Source organism: Pagrus major, chromosome 20, assembly GCF_040436345.1.
Source record: "Pagrus major chromosome 20, Pma_NU_1.0".
Taxonomy (NCBI): domain Eukaryota; kingdom Metazoa; phylum Chordata; class Actinopteri; order Spariformes; family Sparidae; genus Pagrus; species Pagrus major.
Genome location: NC_133234.1, coordinates 5,985,733 through 6,009,804, shown reverse-complemented (window position 1 = coordinate 6,009,804; position 24,072 = coordinate 5,985,733). Strand labels below are relative to the sequence as shown.

At 42.8% G+C, this 24,072-nt stretch overlaps 1 protein-coding gene across 1 annotated transcript in view; it reads left to right on the top strand.

Moving 5' to 3' along the window:
* The window catches only part of jmjd1cb (jumonji domain containing 1Cb), a 115,289-nt gene that overhangs the window by 38,844 nt on the left and 52,373 nt on the right, over nt 1-24,072 (top strand). Inside the window, exon 2 of the mRNA XM_073489112.1 lies at nt 11,940-12,146. Coding sequence (XP_073345213.1) covers nt 11,940-12,146 — 207 coding nt within the window. The remainder of the gene's footprint in view (nt 1-11,939; nt 12,147-24,072) is intronic.

Genomic DNA, 24,072 nt, shown 5'->3' with positions numbered 1-24,072 from the left:
TGATTAACAGGTTTATTAATGACTGACCAAACAAATCTGACCTATTCACTTCCAAATGATGGACAGGCAGCTCTAAAGGCTGGATCTGAGAAACAGATTGCATTTGGTTGTAGTCTAAGTCCACGAGTCAGTCAGCATACAGGAATCAGAGGATTACAAGAATGGAGGCGGCTCTCCACAACTTTTTCATTCAGTCTTGTTTGAAAATGTGTTTGCTCCCTTTAAAGTCAACATCTTTATACATACATGAACGTACCCCATGTGTGTCCTATTCCTCTGTGTCATAGAGCTTAATTTAGAAACACATCAGTGCTCCTCACTTTTTCACTGGGTGACATCTTCCTTCATTACCATGAACACACCCGCTGCTGAAAATAGTCCCCAACATCCTCTTTGGGCAGCTTCTTCAGATATAGGTCTTCAGTAGGAATCAAGGGAACTCTAAAAGTATCAGGATGCCTCCATCTCTGAAACAGTTGCACTTTATTGGTTCTGGTCTGCAGTGAAAATATTATGGACCATCCAAGTAACATTAATACAAATATACGCATTTACTGATATTTTAAAAAGATGACTTTCTATTCAATTTATTGAGCAAAAGTTGGTGTAAGACAATTTAAACCTCTGAATCTTCTTCACATGTCTTCACTTTGTTTACTTTGATTGGTACTTTAGACATGTTGACTGTGATAACCTGTGGTAGCTCAGTAAATATGTTTGCATTGGGTGCTAATGCAGTGCAGACTGTAAAAAAATGTGGAAACGCATTAAGATGAAACAGGCTGAAATCAGCGGTTCAGAAGGAAGTGTTGGAGTTAGTATTTTCCTCGTAATGCATTGACAACAACACAGTGCTATTTTTGGATGTGCCTTTTCCTTCCCTCTCTTCCTCTCACCTCTCCCTCCCTCCTCCCTCCTCCCTCCTCTCTCCTGGGCCCACACATCCTTCGTATGGAGGAGATGAAGGAGGAGTAAAGGAGGGGGAGCTGGGTCACATCACTCTGCTCAAGGCTGTTTACTTTCCCTCTTTCTCTCCTGCTCGCTCTCTATCTTTTTCTCCGTCTATCTCCTTCTCTGTCTGCCAGCTTTTTTTTCTTCATTTCGCCTACTTCTCCCTACTTTCCCCCAATTTCCACACATCCATTGCACGTCTCCACACTTTCTGTCCTTCTTGCCATCTTGTGTCTGTCGGCTTTGGTTCTCTTGTAAGTTTGACAGATAGGAAATGATAAAAGGAAATGCATTTATATAGAGCTGTTCTACAGAGCAGCACAGTATCAGAAAAAACTGGCATTGGTAAATTTTGTTTTTCTGCTGTATAAGAAGAAGAAGATGAACATTATTAATCCCTTTACAGAGAAATTATGTTTTTTTTCACTCTTTTACATACAAGGGCCCGAAAAACACATACGCACACAGGACCTATACTGTGCATTAACGTAGAGGTGTCAGAGTGAGGGGGCTGCCCCATATGAGGCACCAGCAGCAGCTGCTCAAGGGCACCATGGCAGTGCTCAGGAGGTGAACTGACACCTTTCCAGCAACTGGCAACTGCTCCAACCGGCTACCCTCCGGTCCCCAGGCCAAGTCCCTGTGGACTGAGCCACTGCCGCCCTACTGTCACATTGTGATATGAAACTAGAATGGCACTCAGTAGAGCAGAAAGAGGCACCAGCCACCGAAATACACCTGATTTCTTACATCCAGATCCATACATTAGACTTTGAAGATTGTCAAAACTTAACTCACAACGTCAAAAAAGGGAGAAAAACCCAACCCAACATTTGACATGACATGCAGCAAAGGGCCTTACAACACCTGTCACGTTCATACACTGATGGCAGAGGCTGCCTTTCAAGGGCAAGCACTCTCTGTCCAAAACCATTCACACACTCTCACAGCGATGGTTCAGTATTTTTCCCAAGGACAACTGGACATGCAGCCAGTGCTGGGGATCGAACCACCGACCCTGTGATGAGTGGACGACCTGCTCTACATCCTGAGCCACAGCCGCTCTCTAGAGAGAGAGAGGGAAGGAGAGAGAGAGGGAGATGACCTTGTAGAAGAGGGGATGTCTCTTCATGCTGTCACTGGGTATTACTTCAGCTCATCTGCTCCCTTATTCTCTGTCTCTCCTTCACATTACTTGCACCCTAGTGAGCCTCCATAACAGAGCCAGTCTTCTCCCCTCTGTGTCCTGGCTGTCTGTAGTCCCTTTTACACAGCCTGTTAATGGCGGGCATGTTGCGCTGTTATTACAACTTGCCATTCTATATTAAACGTATAAACACGGAATAGGGGGTCATTGTTGTTCTGCCTTTAAGCTGGCAGTGGAGGTAGTAACAGAGTTGAATTGGTGTCTGTATATAAGGGTGAGCCAGCATGATGGGACACTGTTACCAGCACTGATGTGTTAGACATCACTCCTCTTGCTTCAGGAACGCCGACATGCTATCTAGAAATGCCACCACCATTTGTTTTAGTGTAAAATAGCAATGACGGGTCCAGTTCATAGCAGTATTGTGGGATCTAGTCTCTGTTGTGTTGGAGCTTCAGCCCAGTTAGACCACTCGAAAGCTCATCTTTTTGGTAGTCTTGTTGAACTGGGTTGAATGCATTTTATTAGTTTGGTGACTTAAAGGAAACATTATGAATCTTTTCTAGACCTCAGCCTGGTCTGTGTGTGGCTTCCATTTAAAACCTATGGCCTTGAACGCTCTGTTGCATCAACTCTTCCTTTTAAAACCCTCAGTAAGTGTTTGGGAACTGAGGACAACAAATTCTTTTGGAATCAGGGCTGTAGCACATTGTGAAGAAGTGAAAGATGATGTTGTGAGTGGAAACTTTAATAATGATAGTGGAATAAACATGTGAGGTGTCCTTTTTTCACTTGTTCTTGAGAAGTCAGGCTGGAGCTATTTAAATTGAATATAGTGGAGGAAATAATACAACACACAGTGTAAGAATCCTGAACTAGAACAGGCCATTTCGTTTTTGAAGATAATAGGGCTGCACGATATGGTCAAAAAGTGATATTGCGATTATTTTTGACAGATATTGCGATTGCAACATATTTCATGATTATTATGGATGATAAAATTTTACATCACAATTTTCATTGTCATTGAAAAACTAGTAAAATCATGATGATGCGACATTTCTCCTGGTCTCTTGCCATTCTTTTGTGACACAGTTTACCTTAAAAGTAATAACATAATTGCAATTCTTGCGATTTGGATATTGCATTTTTGATTATTTTGCGATTAATTGTGCAGCCCTAGAAAAGTTCAGGTGTGATTTTGAAGATGCAAAGTGCACACGTTGTAAACAGGTCAAATGTTGTACTGTATAGGAATAGGAGCATTCATTGCAAGTTTCACTCGACGTATAAGCATTGAAAGGAGTTGATACTTTCTCCCATTACCACCGACATACATCCCTGTGCCAGGTTTAAAAGCATCCTCGTCTCCGCACCACATGCATAAAACATTGGTCAGCTAGCCGAGGAAGCTACGCTAAGAAAACTGTATAAAAAACACATGACAGAGAAACAGCAGCCGGCGGGAACAGAAACACTGCTGCCACAAATTGACCCGAGTGTCTGGGGTTCTTCTAACTGAGTCGGTTAAATAAGAAAATTATTAACGGAACAAGGAGACGTAATGTTAGTGCACTGAGCAGCAACATGCTTCTATCATTTCCTCTCCCCACATTTCACAAACAACAGCAACTCTGAGGGGACACGCCGCTTCATTGTGCTCTCTGGTTGGGAGCCTTTTGAATCACAATGTTACGATGCTCAGGGATCAGTAGTCGTGGCTGTCAGCCTGGACGATGACATCCTTCATCGGCCCAACCCTAGCTGATACGGCAGTTGAAGTGTAAGAGCTGAACGTAGTATAAAGCAGCAGAATTGTATTTGTTGAATGCAGAGATGTGACCTGAGACCTGTGGACAGTTGAATTGTCAGTTTGCACATTAACACTTAAAGTAGTTCTCAGTTGAAGAGTAGTGATGAAAGGGTTAGGGTTAGTGCACAGTGCTTGTTGCATGTAAAAGGCAATATCCGGAATTTCATATCATGATATTGTCCCAAATATTATGAAACTAAGTCCTCCATGCCCGTTTCAGTTTGAAGACCAGGTACCAGTGATGAGTTTCATTTGAACAAGCGTGTGAGTCAGACTGTAGGTTTGCAGGTGAAGTGTGCGTGTGTGTGCAGAACCAACAAGGAGTACAATGGCTGTAAATGTCTTGTCCTGGATGTAGGAGCATTTACACTGGAACATCCACAGCACGGCCCATTCACCTTCAGTCATGCATGATTAGCTTCCATCCTTCCATCTCTCCCTCCATCTCCTCTTCATCCCTCTGTCTAGCTGCCCCTCCATCTTCCTTTGTTCTCATTCATCTGCAGGTCTTCTCACTGAAATATTGCCCTGCGTTTTTCACTTTTAGCAATTTCAGTAGTGATGAAACCATGCATGTACACGCACACACTCGCACACGCACACACACTATCGTAGTGAGTCTGTGTGCTTTATATTAGCAGGAAACATCAAACGTGTCTTTGCCCACAGCAGCTCTGCTTGAATTTCTTCTTTGCATGAGATTTCTTCTTCTCTGCTCGCTGTCCCTGCATGATGAGATTTCTCTCTTCCTCTCTCTCTCTCCCCCCCTCGACTGACTCTTTCTTGCTCGTTGGTAATTGCGAGGGGAAGCCAGCCAGCAGCCCAGCGACTCAGAAGCTGCTTCATATATTTATGTACCTCTGGGGGACCGTCTCTCTATCAAAGTCTGTGTGTCTCTCCCCTCTCTCCTCTGCTGATTGATATTCTGTAGCAGTAGAAAGCAGCAGCAGCATCATTTGGTCCGTTGTCAAGGGAAGGGGAGCCTTGGTTACAGCGTTGTCAACCTGGTTGCCGCTGCGGTAGACTAGTAACTCAGATTCCAGGCAGCTTGACTATCCTCTTTTTGTGTTCATCTCATCCATCCTCCTTTTATCATGTTGGAATCTTTTTGCCTTCAGTTCTATTTGACACCTTCTTCATCACTGGGCACAGATGATGCTCTCATCTTCATTTCCCTCTTGCTCTTGACATCACAAACCTCCCATCTCTTCTCTTCCCTTTCCTTTTCCTTCTTTCCTTTGTTCCGTTTCATCCTCCTCTTAAAACATTTCTTCTCCTTCATGCTTCATTTTCTGCTGTCTGTCACCGGTGATGCTCTCCCCTCTATCATTGTCCTCTTCCTCTCTTAATTCCTTGCCTCTCTTTGTCTATGTCCTCCCTCATGCCATCAAATCCATTTCTTTCATCATCTTGTTTCTCTTTTTTTTATTGCTCTTTCATTCATTTCATAGTAATCAGGTTTTACATCTTTGCTTTTTCTTCCTAAAGTTCAAATGATGCTCTTTTAATTATCAGGCGCGTACAGATTTGCCTTTTGTCTTTACATAATCTCTGTCTCCTGTCTCATTTGTTTTCCTCCCTCCTTACAGTCCACAGATCTACCTCCTCTCAGCACCTGCAGTTCTGTGCTCTCGAGCACAACAGTGATTATTCTTGTTCAGCTCAGCTGTTGTTGTTTTTCTCTCCCTCCTTTGTTTCCAAATTAAAGCTTTCTGATTGGCTCTGTTTTTGTTGTATTGTAGTGCAGTACTTGCACTATTAAAGTGCCGTAATTATTAAGACTTGTTGATCCATATAACTGATACACAGTTGACTGGTACCTTTGCAGTTTGTGGCCAAAGAAAAAGAAAAGAAATTAAGTTTGCTGTCGGTCAAATGTCCCCTTCGTTTAAAATGACAATGACTTTTGCTATCTGTCGTTTTCAAGCTAAAGAAACACATCCATAAATATTTGGCTGGTGGGTTATGCCAGCAAAGGGGCACTTCAGTGATAGACGTATTGGGCTGCATATCACTTACACACATTTCTGTTTCCAATGTTTTATTCCATGTTATCTCCCTCCACCTCTCCCTATACTTCTCACAGTGACATGAGCCAGTTGTCAGTTGAATATGCTCCTGAAACGACAGACATTTGTGCTGCAGCAGTTCAATGCCTGAGCCTCATTTTTGTCATGGTGTTTTATCGCCTACTTGTTAACTACTGTTAAACAAACTAATAATATGGTTTTGTGCGTGGAAAACCAATAATGGTTCATTTTAAAGAGCTCAAGCCTCGATCATTTCTCTCATTTTGAGTCCTGCTCCTTGCTAAATACTTAGAAGTATTCTCAACCACAGTCACTTCCAGAGGTGGGCACATGTTCGTCTTCACGTCTGAGGGGTAGGGTGAAGTGGGTGTGAGGACTGTTGATGGGATAGAGGGTTAGGGTGAAGTGTTCGGGCCACATGGTCTTCAAACAGAGTTTTTCAGAGGCACACTTCAAACTGAGGGCATAAAACAATCACTACTACTTGCTGATGTCTTAGTAACTAACTAGCTAGCTAACGTGACATTGTTGTTGAAGTGCCCCTAGTTTAATATCAGTGCAGACTGTCAGGGTAGAAGCTCTGCTACTCAGACCAAACTGTGCCAGGTTTAATGACCACATTCCAACGGTTATCAGCGACATCATTATCTGTAATGATGCGCTGTATATTGGCAATAATCCTGTTGGTGACAAATGTAGTTCACATTAAGACTAGGCTTGTTTGTGGTGAAGTTGGGTCTGACGTAACATTTCCTCCAGCAGGAGTAGCAGTTCTCTGTGTCTAAAATAGTGGCGGGGAGGCTCGGGTTCAAATACCCCGGCTGGTTGTAATTTTGTGTGTGAGGCGATGGAGGTGGGGGGTTTTTGGTTGGGGTAAAGGTTATAAAAGACTCTTTTTAGCCTGGCTAGTCTACATGTTTTCTGTGCAGTCAAGCTCAATAAATCAGATTAGAGTTTTTGGAGAGCGGATAGAGCTTACTGTGTGTGTGTGTGTGTGTGTGTGTGTGTGTGTGTGTGTGTGTGTGTGTGTGTGTGTGTGTGTGTGTGTGTGTGTGTGTGTGTGTGTGTGTGTGTGTGTGTGTGTGTGTGTGTGTGTGTGTGTGTGTGTGTGGACATGACATAGAGGGCAGCCCTAGGGCTGAGATACAGACAAACAGACGGAGGGTCATGTAGCTGCTTAAAAACCTCATGAAGTCATCAAAAAGGGTTAAAAGGCTTGTTGGACTAGAAACACAACCACTGCATTCCTGCAGGATGACACAAAGGGTTGTGGCCTGATTGATTCAATATTGTTGACTGTTCACATCTAGGTCACTCAATAAATTAAAAAACAAAGGACATTTCTTACTTCCACTGTTATCAGCAGTATATATGATCCACACAGACGGAGAGCAAACACACATCTAGTACATATAATATCGCATCTTCCTGCAAATGTTGTCTCCCATTTTTCCCGTGCTCAACTCCCCAGTATTCTATATTTTGTATCGGTATGTGTTTTCTGCAGCTTTCTCTGGCGCTCTATTTAAAAGGCAGATTTGCTTCTCTATCTGCATTGGTCGTTTGCTTTCATGCCTCATGCTCATTGGCTGCCAGCAGCCTGATGTGCAGCCAGCCAGAAAGCTGCTCTGCAGCCGTTAGTGATGGGCAGATTATATGCTGCTGAGCCGCTGTACACACACACACACACATATATATATGAACTGTCAAACCTGAGTGAGGCAGTCAGCTGCATCTCAGCTTCATTTCTCAAATGAGAGGCTGGACTCACTGAAATCAAAATTCCAATGCCCCAACACCCGCTACACAGTACACATGTAAATCTGAAGGTAAACATGAATTGATCTTTGGATATGATCATACAGATTCTGGGCTGAGGATGACTCAGATGTGACACCTATTTGTGCAATTTTTGACGCTTCTGGCATAATGTCACTGTTCATGATAGTAGGAACGTCGGAGAAACACGTTTAAATAAGTAGCAATATTTCACAACACTTAAATACTGAAAATTGTATGTGTTTACTATGACAATGTAAGTGTGAACACTATTATGGCAAATACATGAAGCATCATCAGCGGTGCTGCCACAGATTCTGGGCCCCTGGAAAACAGCTCTCTTTGGGACCCTTGTCCAGCTGTGGGTTCCTGAATCACTCAGCCAAACTCTCACTGGGGTCATGTACACAGTGTGAAGCAGGGTTGTATTGATGACCTGAGCCTGTGGTTAGTGTCTCTAACTGGTGCTGTGATCCGGCCATAAGAACTGAGTGACACACAGCCTGTAGTGATACTGAGAGTGGATACTGATCATATCACATGCTGTTGTAAGTATGGCACCTGCTCTCCTTTGTTCTCTGTGTCTCCTATTTCTGCTCCTCACTGTGGCTGTGTGTGTGTGTGTGTGTGTGTGTGTGTGTGTGTGTGTGTGTGTGTGTGTGTGTGGCCAATGCTCATTGCTGCCTCTGGTTACTATAGCAACAGACTCACCAGACACTGAGTTTTCCCATTCCTATCATGTGTATGTTTTTCTTGACTGAATCATCAGTGTACTCTGTTTGTGTACATTTGTGTGTTTATGTGTGTGTGTAGCTGTATTGAGGTTATCAGTGTGTTTGCTGATAGTAATCAGTGCATGCAGGCAGACGACACACAGAGGGACAGACTGAACACTTCTGTTCTTCTCTTTGCATTATCCTGAGTGTGCGTTCTGCATGTTCAATATGTACTATAAGCACACACACACACACACACACACACACACACACAATCTGATTGCTGCATAGGTTGAACAGGAATGTGTCACTATCTCTGTCATCATTTTTTGTCATGTGCCTGACAGAGAGGCAGAGTGATATCAGCACATTGTACTGAGACCGTTGAGGCTGTCTGGTGTGTTACAGACACACAATAATAATAATAATAATAATAATAACAATAGTAATAATGAGGATAAGTAAGAAATTAAATTAGGCCATGTGCATGATTGTGCCTTTGCATTTGGAGAGTCTCCAGTACATCACTATCATTTTGAATGTCCTGTGGGTCACAGTGTGTTGAGCTTGTGAGCTTGCAGTTTTGCTGTATTGTTGTGTTTTTATGGCAGCTCTCAGACTGCAGTGTGTTCACTTCATCAAACTGAGTTGTGTCACGACTGCTGTCGAACGCTGACTTGGTTTGTGTAGTCAAACACACTTTGCTAAGCTTTTGTCCGGGGGCCCAGTCAGTGTTGTTCCTGCTCTGTAAAAAGACACATGATGAGTTTACATCTTTCACAACCTAAAGAAATGACAGGGGCGGTAATTTATTCTGAGGATATGATCATATAATGTCATAATGTTATAATGTTCAGCTATATCAGGTTTAATAACAATGTATGTTATTGTCTTTCTGCCTGTGGCTCATAAAACTACTGGTCCCCTTATTTGTCTTCATCAGTTGTAATAAAGAACAACTAAAAACATGGTTTATCTTTATTTTCCCACATGTATCACTTTGATCTCTGTATCAGTCTGTTTTCTTCTTGCTTACATAATATTCCACTCAGGGGAATTCATCCTCCACAAAGAATCAAATCTTCTGTTTTCTTTGTCGCTTTGCATTTTTCTAAAGCCTTCACCATCTCATTGTCTTGCGTCACACTCTGCACCGACTGTGACATGACTGATATCAAAACTGTGATTGTATGACATTGTTTGCATTCCATAGTAAGTGATAGTTAGAAGCAGTGATAATGGCTGCTTCTGTGTTTGTTGTCACTGTTGCTGATTTCAGCACGGGCTCACTCAGCACTGCCCTGTAATTTCCTGTCCCTACATGGCCCGTGGTTGGCCTGAGGCCAGCAGGCAACAGTTAGTGTTAGATTGAGTTTTAATGGCTTGGGCCGACATACAGGCTGGGTCCCATCTGAAAATGTGTACATGTATGAGTGTCTGTATTTGTGTACATCCTTTTAATTTGTGGCAGTCATGCTAGTTTATACAATTACAATGAAACAAAAACACACACGCACACACGCACACACACACAGTACAGTGGCTGTCAGGTTTTGCCAGGATAGAGAATTAAAAGTCAGATGACTTATGACAATAATAACAAACAGTGAATTATTCAGTGTATTTCTGTCAGTTGAAGACTAGAGCATGGAGACCAGACACAAGCCCGTTTCGACCCACCGGGCTGAGCTCTGACAAAAACTTCATGTCCAGGCTCAGGTTAAGAAATGTCAGATTAGCATAAAATATAGTGTTACAATAGGGAAATTGTGCTTTTTAGTGTTTTTTAGTCAGGCATTGTTGGCACTCTCTCTGAGTCAGTCGGGTCAGACAGAAGAATGTGGTCTGGGCTGCACTCTGCTGAAGAAGCAACAGGGTCACACCAGGTGAACAGACTGGACTAGAGGGAGGATTCTACTGCTCTTACAGGCAAACTGGTTTCATTACTGGGGAATTGGTTGTAGTGATGACAGATGTTAAACAGGAAGTGAGCATTAAGCTGTCCACATGATGGATTTATTGTTTTAATTTTCTTCCTCGGTGTTTTAAAACCTACTGATCTGATTCTTTTTGAATGGTTTTTACTGGCATTTCACATCAGCAGCATGATGTCACTGGTTTATTGTTTTTATGTTCATTGGTTTGATGTTTGTTAAGAGCATAAATGCATTTCTGTCCCTTTTAAATATTCTTTTTTTTTTTTAATCCCTGGTCAATATTGGCAGATGGAGGTTAACCTTTGCTGTCTGAAATGAATTAGAGATGATAGGATGGAGAGAAGAGGTGAACATGTGAGAGAGATGGAGCAGATCCTGAATGACTGCTACTGATACAACAGAAATTGACAGGGTGATCAATAACCAATGGAGATGCAGGTGGTGCAGAGTTAAGACTGGTCGGCTGTTAGAAAAAGGATAGACAGATGGAATAATAAATGGATAGACTGCGGTAACAGTAAACAAAGAAGGACAGACTGAGGTGGCTGTCCTCAGTGCCTGCTGGCTGCGTCTGAACACTCAGTCGACTGCAGTAGTGCATTATGGGAGAGGGGGAGGGTGGGAGGCTGAATGAGGAGAGATGCACTCGTTGATCCCACTTCCTCTCTGCTTATGGAAGCAGGAGTGGGGGAGGGGTGAGTTATATAGAAGGAGGGATGAGGGAACAGAGGACAGAGGATCAGAGAGGAGGGAGTGAAGATGAAATGAGAAACATGTCTAATGTATGCACACCACACACACACATACACACACACGCATACACATACACATACATACATATACATACACACACACACACATACACACCTACCCACACACCACACACACACACACACACACACACACACACACACACACACACACACACACACACACACACACACACACACACACACACACACACATATACATCCACTCGCAACAAGACACTGGCAACAGTCGCTCAGTGGATTATATGATTACATGTATAGAATCAATAGAAAGGCTTCTATGTTATAATACTTCTATGTCAGTGTTGGTTCTGTGATCAAACTGAATCTAATATGATCAACTTCAAACAGCTGCTGGATCTTCACTTAGACATCTTTCTACTTCATATGCATTCAGAATTGTAGATCCGTCAGAGATATTACTTTTCCTCTCTTTTCTTTATCTCCTCCTTCTTTTCCTTTTTCTCCTTACTCTCCTTTAGCCCCTTGTCCTCCTCCTCCTCCTCCTCCCCCTCTTCACCGGTCCCCTTCTTCTTTTACTCCTCCGACTTCTTCCCCTTCTTATTACTATTATTATGTCTTAAGAAACAGTTGTGTAATGGTTTGATATGGGTCCTGGTGTTTAAAGGATGTGGGGGGGGTGTCAACCTGCACTGTGTATAATTTGGATGAAAAAATGCTCCATCCCAACATCAACCTCCATCTGATCCCTGTAGGAAATGCAAACCTGCTGACATCACAGTTGTTTTGGTGTGTGATGTTGATACTGAACATGTTGTTTCTGTGTGTTGTGCAGGTATATGTGGAATTTGATGACCAGGAGTGGGAGAATAGAGAGTGGGTGAAGGTCTACGAGGATTTCCAGCTGTTTCTGCTGGAGCACCAGCTGGTCTGGGCCAAGAGGAAGGAGGGAGCAGGAGGAGGAGGAGGAGCAGGAGCAGGTGGAGGAGCAGGAGGCCTGCTGCAGGGGACCAAGGCCAAACACATACAGTGGCCTGCCCTGGTAAGACCTTTGTTTTCTATTTATAGACAGGACACAAGAATCAGAACAGCCGGCCATATGAGCCGTTACACAATCACCACAGTTTTAAACACAAAGTATTGAATTCTCCTGATCAGGGTCCATCTTCGTCCTCACTGTGTTGTCTTTGTGCTCTTGGATATTAATGGTTACTGAGTGGCAGCCCTGCCACAGTTACCTCCATCAGTTTCGTTGAGCCTGTCTCAGAGATGTTGGTTGTGTTTTTGACTTGTCTCATCAGTGTCATCAGTGTTCAGCAGCTGTGTTGGACTGTGACTTTTGAGCATCCAATGGCTGCAACGTTTGTCCATGTAGACAGGGAGTTTGTTTGTTACATTGTCACATGAATTTCTGAGTGGTGTAATGGAACATAGCTGATCCATGATCCTTATGGTTTCCCATCCCACGGTTCAGCACGCACGTGAACAGCGAATTCATTGAAAAATGGAACCATCATAGCGTGAAATAGAGTTTTACTGCTGTTGTTACCTTTTTAAAATAATAATTCCTTCAGTCTTGAAGCAGAGTTTCAGTGTAAAGACAAGACAGATGTGTGCTGTGGTTTACTTTGAAGCTCAATGATTGGGAAGAGCTACTGATTTAAAAGGCATCACCTTCACCTACATAGAGTGAAATCCTGCCGGCAATGACTTCAGGTATTTTCAGGTCTGCTCCGCGTGTTTTGTGATCAGTACCCTACCATTCATCATGTTGTTGTGTGATCAATACCCTACCATTCATCATGTTGTTGTGTGATCAGTACCCTACCATTCATCATGTTGTTGTGTGATCAGTACCCTACCATTCATCAGGTTGTTGTGTGATCAATACCCTACCATTCATCATGTTGTGTTGTGATCAGTACTCTACCATTCATCATGTTGTGTTGTGATCAGTACTCTACCATTCATCATGTTGTTGTGTGATCAGTACCCTACCATTCATCATGTTGTGTTGTGATCAGTACCCTACCATTCATCATGTTGTTGTGTGATCAGTACCCTACCATTCATCATGTTGTTGTGTGATCAGTACCCTACCATTCATCATCTTGTGTTGTGATCAGTACCCTACCCATTCATCATGATGTGTTGTGTGACTAGTTTTCCTTGCAGCTTGTTTTGCCTCACGTCGATGATTTCCACTTGCAGGAACTTTTCTAGCAACCCAAGAACCTTTTAAGAAACGTGTCTATCTTACCTGCATTTCCACAAAAAGAACCAGATCATCCACAGTCCCTGCTCTCGGGTTAGTGCATGCCAATGGCTCAGGACCTATATGGGTTGAATATGCTGCACAGAATCTTGCTCATTGGTGAATCACAAACCTCACAGCTACTAAACAATCATCAAACACTGAGCAGCTTGTCTATACAGTATAATCATACAAAGAACAACACATCTCAAACAATACTGTTAATCTGTTATCAGTTCAATTTCATCCTAGTTCCTAGTTTAGTACCTTGGGGTCCTGAGTTCATGCCCTGGAGTGAAACCTCTCCCCAAGACACCACCAGATACCTGACAATTCCACTAGTTTGAAAGCCAACTTAAGTAAAATCAAGGCTCTGCATTTGATACGTGCGCTGCAGACTGCAGGCCTGGAGTGGTTGGTTTTGGAGCACATGCTTCACTATAGCTTAAAGTTGCTTCATATGGCTTCTGAAAGAGGATTGAATACAAAGTATAATAAAAACTTAGTGTCAGCTGAAACCAAAGATCAAACTTAAAGTGTCTAGTGTGTGTGTGTGTGTGTGTGTGTGTGTGTGTGTGTGTGTGTGTGTGTGTGTGTGTGTGTGTGTGTGTGTGTGTGTGTGTGTGCGTGCCTGCGTGTGTGTGCCTGCGCGTGTCAGTAGTAGTGAACAAATCAGTACTCTGATGCTCAGTCTGCTCTATGTCTCTGTCATCACACACACATATATACATGCTTTAGTGTGGTGGAAGTGTGGTTGCTGTGGTGTTTTTGTTGTCGTCTGTATGTCATACTATTACACACACACAAACACACACACACACACACACGGTATCACACACCCTTCAGATGACAGTGGTATGTGTAGGCATGCTCATGCTGAAGCAGTGTGGATGTTTGTTTATGGCAGTCAACTCATATTTTTAGTCTGCTGGAGCTGAATGTTTTTGTGTCTGTCCCTGACTGAAGGATTGGGTTCATAAATGTTTGACATTGATGGCATTTAGTTTTGGACTGTGTGCACGTCTGTCTGCTCACAAGAGTCGCACAGTGTGTGCACGCCTGACGGTGGCTGCAAGTGTGTGCATGGAAATGTGATTCACTGTTTTGATTATGTAATAGCAGAGTGCACAGCGCCATCTGGCACATGCATGAGAGATAAGAGTTCAAAGACTTCCACACACACACACACACACACACACACACACACACACAAACAGTTTTGTGGTTGTTTTTGTCTCTGTCTGACTCCTCCTCCTGTTTTTTTCAGTCGTTTGTCATATCTCTGCCCCTCTGCTGCTATTGTAAGAGCAGAAAATCCAAATCTAGTACTGACAGACAGACAGACAGACAGACAGACACACACACACACACACACACACACACACACACACACAGTCTTTGGGCTTATAGCTCTAAGCCCCAAGAAACGGTGAATCACAAATTTTTGATCAATTATGAGTTCAGTTTTAATTAATAACAATGAAATGATATGATTAAAATAATTCCGTGTTGCACATTAAGCAGAACATCTGAGTTACATTTTTACCTGAACAACTCTTTTACTGTAGCTTGAATGTGCTTTTTGTTTAAAAGCAGCATTAAATCATAATTTCCCATAGCCCCAAGTGACATCTTCAAATTGTTGTCTTTGTCTAAAATGTTTGACATTTTTGTCTTAAAAATGACTGAAATGATGAAACTATTATCAAAAACATTTGCCATTAATTTCCCTGTGTAAATGTACATTATTCTGGATTTAACGCGATGACTGGTGAACATGAAGGGAGATGTAGTCAATAGCAAACAGCATCAACAGTTAACAGTAAAAATATTTTAAGAATCCTTCCTGTTCTCTGATCTGCTTCAGGCTTCAGTCTCTATTAAGGCTTGTCTCTAGTATAAACTATGAATAAAGTCTTGGCTCTCTCTTTAGTTGAGGCACATTTATAGCACATGCAGCTGCTGTACAATAGAAGTACCCTGATGCCTTGCTCCTGGATTAATGAAGTTTGCTGAGTCATGGGCTTTGAACACTGCTGTAGAAACACTGTTGTTAATTATTATTAATGACACAATCACCTGGAAACAGAAACCTTCACAGCCAGACACAGATTAGTCTTCGTGTCACAGATTGCTTGTCTACTTAATAAATCGTTACATAACTAAACTCCTATGTCCTCCACACACTACCATGTCTTTTATTCTCTGTTTTCTGAACTCAACATAGTTGTCATTGTTTGTGTCTCTTACATACTCGTTTCATTGTCAGTCTTTTATCCTCCTTCATCTCTCTGTCTTGTGCTTTCTCAGCTTTGTTCTTTATGAGTTCTGTAGACTAGAAAGATGAGTGCACACTGGTTGTGTACTGGAAAATATGGATTTGTAGACTCTGAAACACTGATGTGTTTCTATGACCTGTCTGCTGCATGTTTTAGGGTTCTCTGATACAACCAGACATAGTTCAAATAAAGCTTTAATACAGAACCTTTGAGAATACTCATGTACATTTTGTCATGAAACTATAAATATATTATGTTGTCTAATCACCAGCCTTAAACCAAAAGATATTTATTTAACACACGTTGTCAGCTAACAGTTTGTAATACAACTTACACCATTGATTCTTTCTTTTCATGTTCGGTTGATCTAGTGATCAATTAATTCTCTGCTCCACAAGTAGGTTATAATGTCATTAACTCAAGAGCCATGGTGTGACAGTAAATGGATACATCTCCAGCGGCTTTGCATCCAGTCAGTCAGTGTGGGCAGTCCCACACCGAGGCATGTTATGTCAGCGCTCCTCCTTAATGGCAAATTAGCTGTGAAGAACAAAGACGTGATGAGAGCAGCCAGATCGCAGCAGAATGGAAACGCACAGAGACAAACAGAGGATGGACTGAAGGAAGTAATGAAGTCTGACCTGAAACGTAGCAGAACTTGCTTCTGGTCTACTATCACAGAATTGATCATTGTTCAGTGAGGTTAATGACAGCAGCAGCAGTTGTAGGCGCAGTAGTAACAGTATAAATAGAACACGTGAAGCTGGTAGTGGTGACAGCTGCAGCAGCAGCAGCAGCATTAGCTGTAGGTGGAACAGCAGGATGGTGTAGCTGTAATCTGATCAACTGTATTGGAACTGGAAAAGATCCAGATCAAGTATCAGCCTCAGGTTGTAAAACTGATCTTCAGTCTCCTTCATTATGAATCTACTACTGACTGACTGAGGACCATCACCAACAGTTACACTGACCAGCCAATGGGCTTTCCAGATGCATTTCCTCATCTCACAGACAGGCACTCACTACTTTAACTACGTACTTAAATCGAACTGAATTCAACACGACAGACAGTTCTGTTATGAACAGTTGTGTTTTAATCTATAATAATAAATTTATTTGGAAGGCGCCTTTCTGGACACTCAAGGACACCGTACACAAAGGAGATAAAAGAATACATCTAGAATAAACATCAATATCAATAAATGAAAAAAAAAATAAAAAAACACACAAAATAAGAACAATTCCAATAGATTCAAGGGATGGGACAGGGCAAGTGGCATCAGAGGGAATAGGCAGTTTTAAACAGGTGTGTTTTGAGTTGTGATTTGAAGTTGGGGAGTGAATCAATGTTTCTGAGTTGGGGTGGAAGTGAGTTCCAGAGGCGGGGGGCAGAGCGGCTGAATGCTCTGCTCCCCATGGTGGTGAGACGGGCGGAGGGGACAGACAGGTGTATGGAGGAGGAGGATCTGAGGGAGCGGGAGGGAGTGGGGACATGGAGGAGGTCTGACAGATATGGGGGGGCGAGGTTGTGAATGGCCTTGAATGTTACCAGGAGGACTTTGTATTGGATACGGAAATGAACCGGGAGCCAGTGGAGCTGCTGAAGGACAGGGGTGATGTGGTGGATAGAGGGGGTTCTTGTTATGATGCGGGCAGCTGAATTCTGGACCAGTTGAAGTTTATGGAGTGATTTGTGAGGGAGGCCAAAGAGGAGAGAGTTGCAGTAGTCCAGGCGGGAGGTGACAAGGCTGTGGACAAGGATGGCGGCAGTGTGGGGGGTGAGGGAGGGGCGGAGGCGGTTGATGTTTCGTAGGTGGAAGTAGGCAGACCGGGTAATGTTATTGATATGGGATTGAAAGGATAGTGTACTGTCAAGGATGACACCCAGACTCTTAACCTGGGGGGAGGGTGAAACGGAGGAACTGTCAATAGTGAGTGAAAAGCTGTCGGTTTTGGATAGAGTGGATTTAGTGCCAATGAGGAGAACCTCTGTTTTGTTGCTGTTTAGTTTAAGGAAGTTTTGGGTGAACCAGGTTTTTATTTCAGAGATGCAGTCGGTGAGGGAGGTGGGCGGGAGAGAGGATGAAGGTTTAGTGGTGAGGTAGAGCTGGGTGTCATCGGCATAGCAGTGGAAGTGAATGTTAAATTTGCGGAAGATGTTGCCGAGGGGAAGGAGGTAGATGATGAAGAGGAGGGGCCCCAGGACAGAGCCCTGGGGGACACCTGAGGTGACAGAGGAGGGGGTGGATTTGAGGGACTTGAGTTGGATGAATTGAGTGCGGCCAGAAAAGTAGGATGTGAACCAGTCCAGGGGAGTGTGGGTGATGCCAATGGAGGATAGCCTGCTGAGGAGGGTGGTGTGAGAGATGGTGTCAAAGGCTGCACTCAGGTCGAGGAGGATGAGGATGGTGAGGAGTCCAGAGTCAGATGCCATGAGTAGGTCGTTGGTGATTTTGATGAGTGCTGTTTCCGTGCTGTGGAGTGGGCGGAAGCCGGACTGGAACTGTTCATACAAATTATTGTGGGATAGGTGAGAATGGAGCTGGGAGGCAACTGTTTTTTCGAGGATTTTTGAGATGAAGGGTAGATTGGAGATAGGACGGAGGTTGTCGAAGTTGGAGGGATCGGCGCCAGGTTTTTTCACAATTGGGGTAATGGCAGCTGTTTTGAAGGGTGTAGGGACAGTTCCAGTGGTGAGGGAGGAGTGGATGATAGCAGAAATGAGGGGGGCCAGAGAAGGGAGGCAGGTTTTAACAAGTTGGGTGGGGAGGGGGTCCAATTGACAGGTGGATGGTTTGGATTTCCGGATGAGTTCTGAGATTTCTGAGAGAGTGGGGAGCTGGAAGGAGGAAAATGAGTGTGAGGGTGGGGGAAGGTCAGCTGAGGTGCTGGGGTGAGGCAGTGATCCGAGGTTCAGGTGGATGTTCTTGATTTTATCAGTGAAAAATGACATAATGGCATTGCAAAAGGAGGTTGTGTATAAGTGAGGGGGGAGAGAGTCCTGGGGTTTGGTGGTATTGTTGAGGAGGGAGAACAGTGACTTGGAGTTTCCTTCATTGGCAGTGATTAAATTGGAGTAGTAGTGGGTTTTGGTGCTGGCGATGGAGTCCTTATAGTGTAGGATGTGGTTATTGTACATTTCTTTGTGTATAGTGAGACCAGTTTTTCTGTGGAGACGTTCAAGTTGCCGACCTTTGCTTTTCATGAGACGAAGATGGGGGGTGAACCATGGGGCGGAGACGGCGAAAGAGACTGATCTGTTTTTTAGTGGAGCAAGAGAATCTAAAATATTATGGAGTCCAGTGTTGTAATGAGAAACCAGATCATCGGGGGTGGACAGATTATGGATGTCAAGGTGGCAGAAGGACTGGACATTTGAAGTGAGAGAGGCGGGGTTAATATTCTTTATATTCCGGAAAGAAATGAGGCGTGGTGTTTTAAAAATGAATCTGTATGTGTGTGCATCATGTGCCAAACAATGTTTATCAATGTTTGAATGTGTGCACATGTGTGAGGCATGTTCCTCTGTGTGTATTGGTCTATTGACAGGTGGTGTCAGATGATGTAAGGATAGGATAATCTTCACTCTTTTTGCTAATAGAAACTGCCTATTTCATCACACACACACACACACACACACACAAACACACATAGATGTTATGACCTTTTCCCTTTCAAACTACAGTCATCTGTTTAAGTATGTCAGTGCAGCTGAGTGTGTGTGTGTGTGTGTGTGTGTGTGTGTGTGTGTGTGTGTGTGTGTGTGTGTGTGTGTGTGTGCAGCTGTCCTCTGTGCTGATGCAGGCGTCTTTTAATGGAGAGAGAGGATTGGCAGTCAATGAGAGGTGTTGTGTAAATTAGAGTCCTAGTATAGTAGTGTGCTGATGTACATGGTGTGTGTGTGTGTTTGCGTGTGTGTGTGACGGATGATCCTTGTTGTGTTAAGAGCTGCTGCTTTAATGGCAGCAGTCATGGGAGACGGGCCCTGCCCCGGGCTGCATGTTTGGGTTGAGTCTGTTGTGTTGTAAAGTTCCCAGTGACCCCATCCTGCCGACTCCATAACTCACCAAGACAGCCCCACCCCCCTGCACACACACACAAACACACACATTTGGTTTTAATTTAGCCTTCTTATGTTTACTCTGCTTGGTTTTTCTCTGGTTTTGTGTTGCTTATCCTTCGGTTTCCCATAGATACAGCTGAACAACACTGTCTGCATTCTCTCTGTTTCCACAGTATTAAAAAAAACAACAGAATAATTGGGTGACATGCTTTAATGCACAGTCATTTACAGTGGCCTATTTAAGTGACCATATCCATGTTAAATACCTAAAAGTAGCATGGTTTGCATGTCATGTCCATGATAACCACCATAAATAGTGCAATCCTGCGTGTCCAATGTGTAACTGCTTGCCGGTTATAATTCAGATGAAGTCAAAGACAAAAAAAGAAAAACAAAAAAGATTATCCAGGAAGTCCTAATCCTAACCCTGCTGACAGGACATCACAAGAATAATTAACATTTTGAATTCTCATTTGGATAAGTCAAAATTCATATCAAAGTACAGACACCTTTTAGTGAAGTCTATACAACAACATTAATGGTTCTCACACAGAAGGATTAAACCAAAATACAGGTAGTGCTAAGATAAAAAGCACTCTACAAGCTTCATTACAAGTTCAGTACTTCTAATATAAAGTTTAACCTTCAACTCCAGTGATAGCTAATCGCCCCTTAAATGAACAGTTTCCCTATGGTAGTTCTACAGAGGCTGTTTAGTGACATTACAAGATTAATATTGCAAACATAACTCACCGCTTGGGGCAGAGAATTTATAGAAAACAATCAGTCTGTTAATAATGCTGTCATCCAGCAACACACTGACCAGCCAGAGAGGAAAAGAAAAGTGACCTCACCTAACCCAGATTTTATATTTTGTAAATAGTCAGAGATCGACTAGATTTTTATTATGTATTTAAGTGTTGGATTGTGACGAGCACAATGTAGCATGGACCAGAGTACAGTGTTAGTTATTCAAACAGTGAAGATAGTCTGAGCTGTGTGGAAACACACGGCCTTCAGCTGATAACTATCCTCTTATCAGGCTGAGGTTATGAGTTTGGTACAATGTAGAGCAGAAACAATGTATTTATTTATTTATAGTTAAGTGAGTTTTGAGTTTCTTTGTCAGATGTGATAGTAAACTTATCTTTTTGTTTTGGACTTGTTAGCTAGTTATACTACTTGAATATATCCCATATCTTTTACAATCTGTTGACCCAACAAGCGAACATGAAAATAATGAGTAGACAAATTAATAATAAAAATAATGGTTAGTTGCAGTGCTAGTGCAATATACACTGTACAATGCGGAATCCTCAGAAGTTAATTTTGTCATTTGTTGTTTGTTGAAACATAATGTGTTGCTTTCATAACTTCAGGCTGCTGGCTCTTTGGCTCGGGACTGTTTCTGGTAATGTCAGTGGCCCCTCAAGGAAACTAGCCTTCTCTTTGCCTATGTAAATTAATAGAAATGAAATGTGATGTGTTGTGTTGTACATGCTGGTGCTTTGCAACAGTTTGAAGTCAAATTTACAATAATATGGAACGTTGTAAGCCAACAGCTTCTGAAGTGTCTGGCTGTCATTAAAGAAATGGTACAGGTCCTGTTGTCCGCTTCGTTATGTATCTTCAAAGTTGTTAAAATGAGTCGTCCCAGCACAAAATGAGGGGGGGTTCATTATAAGGTGAACCCAGGTGTTGCTTTTTAGCTAAGCTATTTTGGCACCTAACACTTTCTGTAAAATATTGATTGTCCTATTTTACTTCTGTACATAAAGACCAAGAATATGAGCAAGCATTCAAAGACAGTTAGCAGTGAGGAACCACTTGGAGACAGCCACAGCTTTTGTGAACTAAAAATAGTGAACAGTAAATTAGCTATTGATGATTAATATTGATCATGATAATTCTGTCAAATGATGCTTATAAGATTACAAGTTTACAGAAACTATGTATTAAGTGTACTCGTGCAGGTGTGTGTATGTGGTTGCTTTTTGCTGACATGAGAGAAAACTGACCTTTAACTGACATTTGTTTGTGTGTGTACACAGTCACCATCCAGCATGTCAGCTCGTGCTTTTGGCTTAGTTTTCCTACACACACTGTGTACATGACCATACACACACACACACACACACACACACACACACACACACACACACACACACACACACACACTGAAACTCCTGGACAACACACACAAATACACATACTGAAACTCCTGGACAGCACACACAAACACACACACACTGTGAGTCCAACTGTCACTGTCTGCTTTCATCTCATATTGTTTTTGTTCACAGGAGAGGAAGTGCTCACTCCTCCCCGTTCACGCGTGTGTGTGCACGCACGCGCGTGCGTGGAGGAAATAAGTCTTGTGGGTTTCCTGTCTGCCCAGGGCCTGATAAGGTGTTGGTGAGGCAGGATTTGCTGCAGCCTCTTTTTACTGTCTTCACTCTCCAGTTTCCTCTTTCTGTCAGTCTCATACTGCAGTGATGTAAATGCGACATGTTGGTGTTGAAATATTTCATTGTGACCTGGATGTCAACTCCTTACTTACTCTGTATGTTATTTGTCATTATGCAGTATTTAGTCCAAGGAAATGAGACCAGCTATTCAGCTTTTCAACTCAGACTTTAACCTGATATTTGAATAAGTTGTGTTAATCATCTTTGGTCCCTGTGACAGACAGGACTGAAGACGTACATATTTTACATCACAGTTGACACTGTGTTTATGGATTGTCAGACTGCTTGGTAATCTACCTGCACTGCTGCTATTGTTCTGGACTCTTTTCACTATTCTGAAACTGTTAAATAAGTATAAATCTCCTTTAAGCTACAGGTAATAATTCTTGGTAGGTTCATTAGTAGCAGTGTTTCTCAATACCCAATGCTGTGCTTCAACTGAGGTATGTCCTGGCTAATGTATCCCCAGGCTTTTAACCAGCACTGTTATTGCTGCTTCTGGTTCTTCAAATAGATAAAAGGGAGGGGGGCTGGCAAGTTGCATCATCACTTTATGATCTTAATCTTTTCAAAACTGTAAAATAGGTGGACAGATTACTCCTGTATATCATTATCAGCTAGCTTAAAATCCACTTTGATAGCAGTCGTCCTGCTCTGTGGAAAACTCAGTTCTCAGCCATAGGGTCAGTGTTGATGTGCCAACAGTGTGCGTTTATTTTGTGCTGTAACAGTCCTGAAGAAACACAATGACTTCTGCAAATAATGATTGAACAAGGGAAACATAGGGGGTTAACACAGGGAATGGAGCGGAAACGCTGCAGCTTTAGCCAAACATGGTTCCTGCTAAATATGGTTCATCAGCCACTTTCTCTCTTTCTACCACACACACACACACACACACACACACACACACACACACACACACACACACACACACACACACACACACACACACACAATGACTCAGCCTCTCACCCACTCTCTCTGTCTCCTCTCTCACCACTCTGTTCTCCTCGTCAATCTGTGAGTGACATGTGGCCTGTGATGACACATCCTCTTCTTACACACACACACACACACACACACACACACACACACACACACACACACACACACACACACACACACAATTACACCTTTTACATGAGGACAGCTGCCGACATACAGGATGTGTTATAACGTTCTGATGTAACATAGGGCTGTAGTATCTGTGCTTTGGTAGTAAATGATGCTGATAATGTGATATTAGTAATAGCTATGTGAAGCAGGCCTCATTTAGTTCAGTGTTAATGCAGTTACCTGTATGGTTACAGTGGCAAAATGAAAATGAATGTGATTCTAGTTTGAATGTTTCCATCACTGCAGATTGGAGCTGGGCCTGATATATATCATATGATGCAGGAATGAATGCTGATTGCAGTCTTTCCCATTAAAGACAAAAGCCAGATGTTAGTGGGTCTAACTGTTCTGTTTTTTGTCCTGTGTGAAAGAGGTATTGCTTACTAATGGGGCTGGACCGATTATCAGGCTGATATTCAGCATTTTTAGAATAAACTAATTTATAAATGTGCTACTTTGGCTCTGATGCAACATCCTCTCACACTCTGTTCCACCCACAACACTATCTGATTGGTAACACGTCACAATTAATAGCCTACAATCACTGAATAATCTGAATCTGCAAAGTAACTAGTAACTAAAACACACGCGCAGCTGACAGTTTGGCCCCTTAGTCAAACCTGACGGTCCTCATCCGGCTTCTTAGACGGTCCCATTAGTGGAGCTCATAAAGCTGATAGTGTTTATCTAGTTATTACTGTGACTGTGGTGTTTGTCCTGTGCTCAGGAGGGGCGTCTTCAGGCTTCCCCTCACTGACGCAACAGCTTCATGTTATGCTGATCAG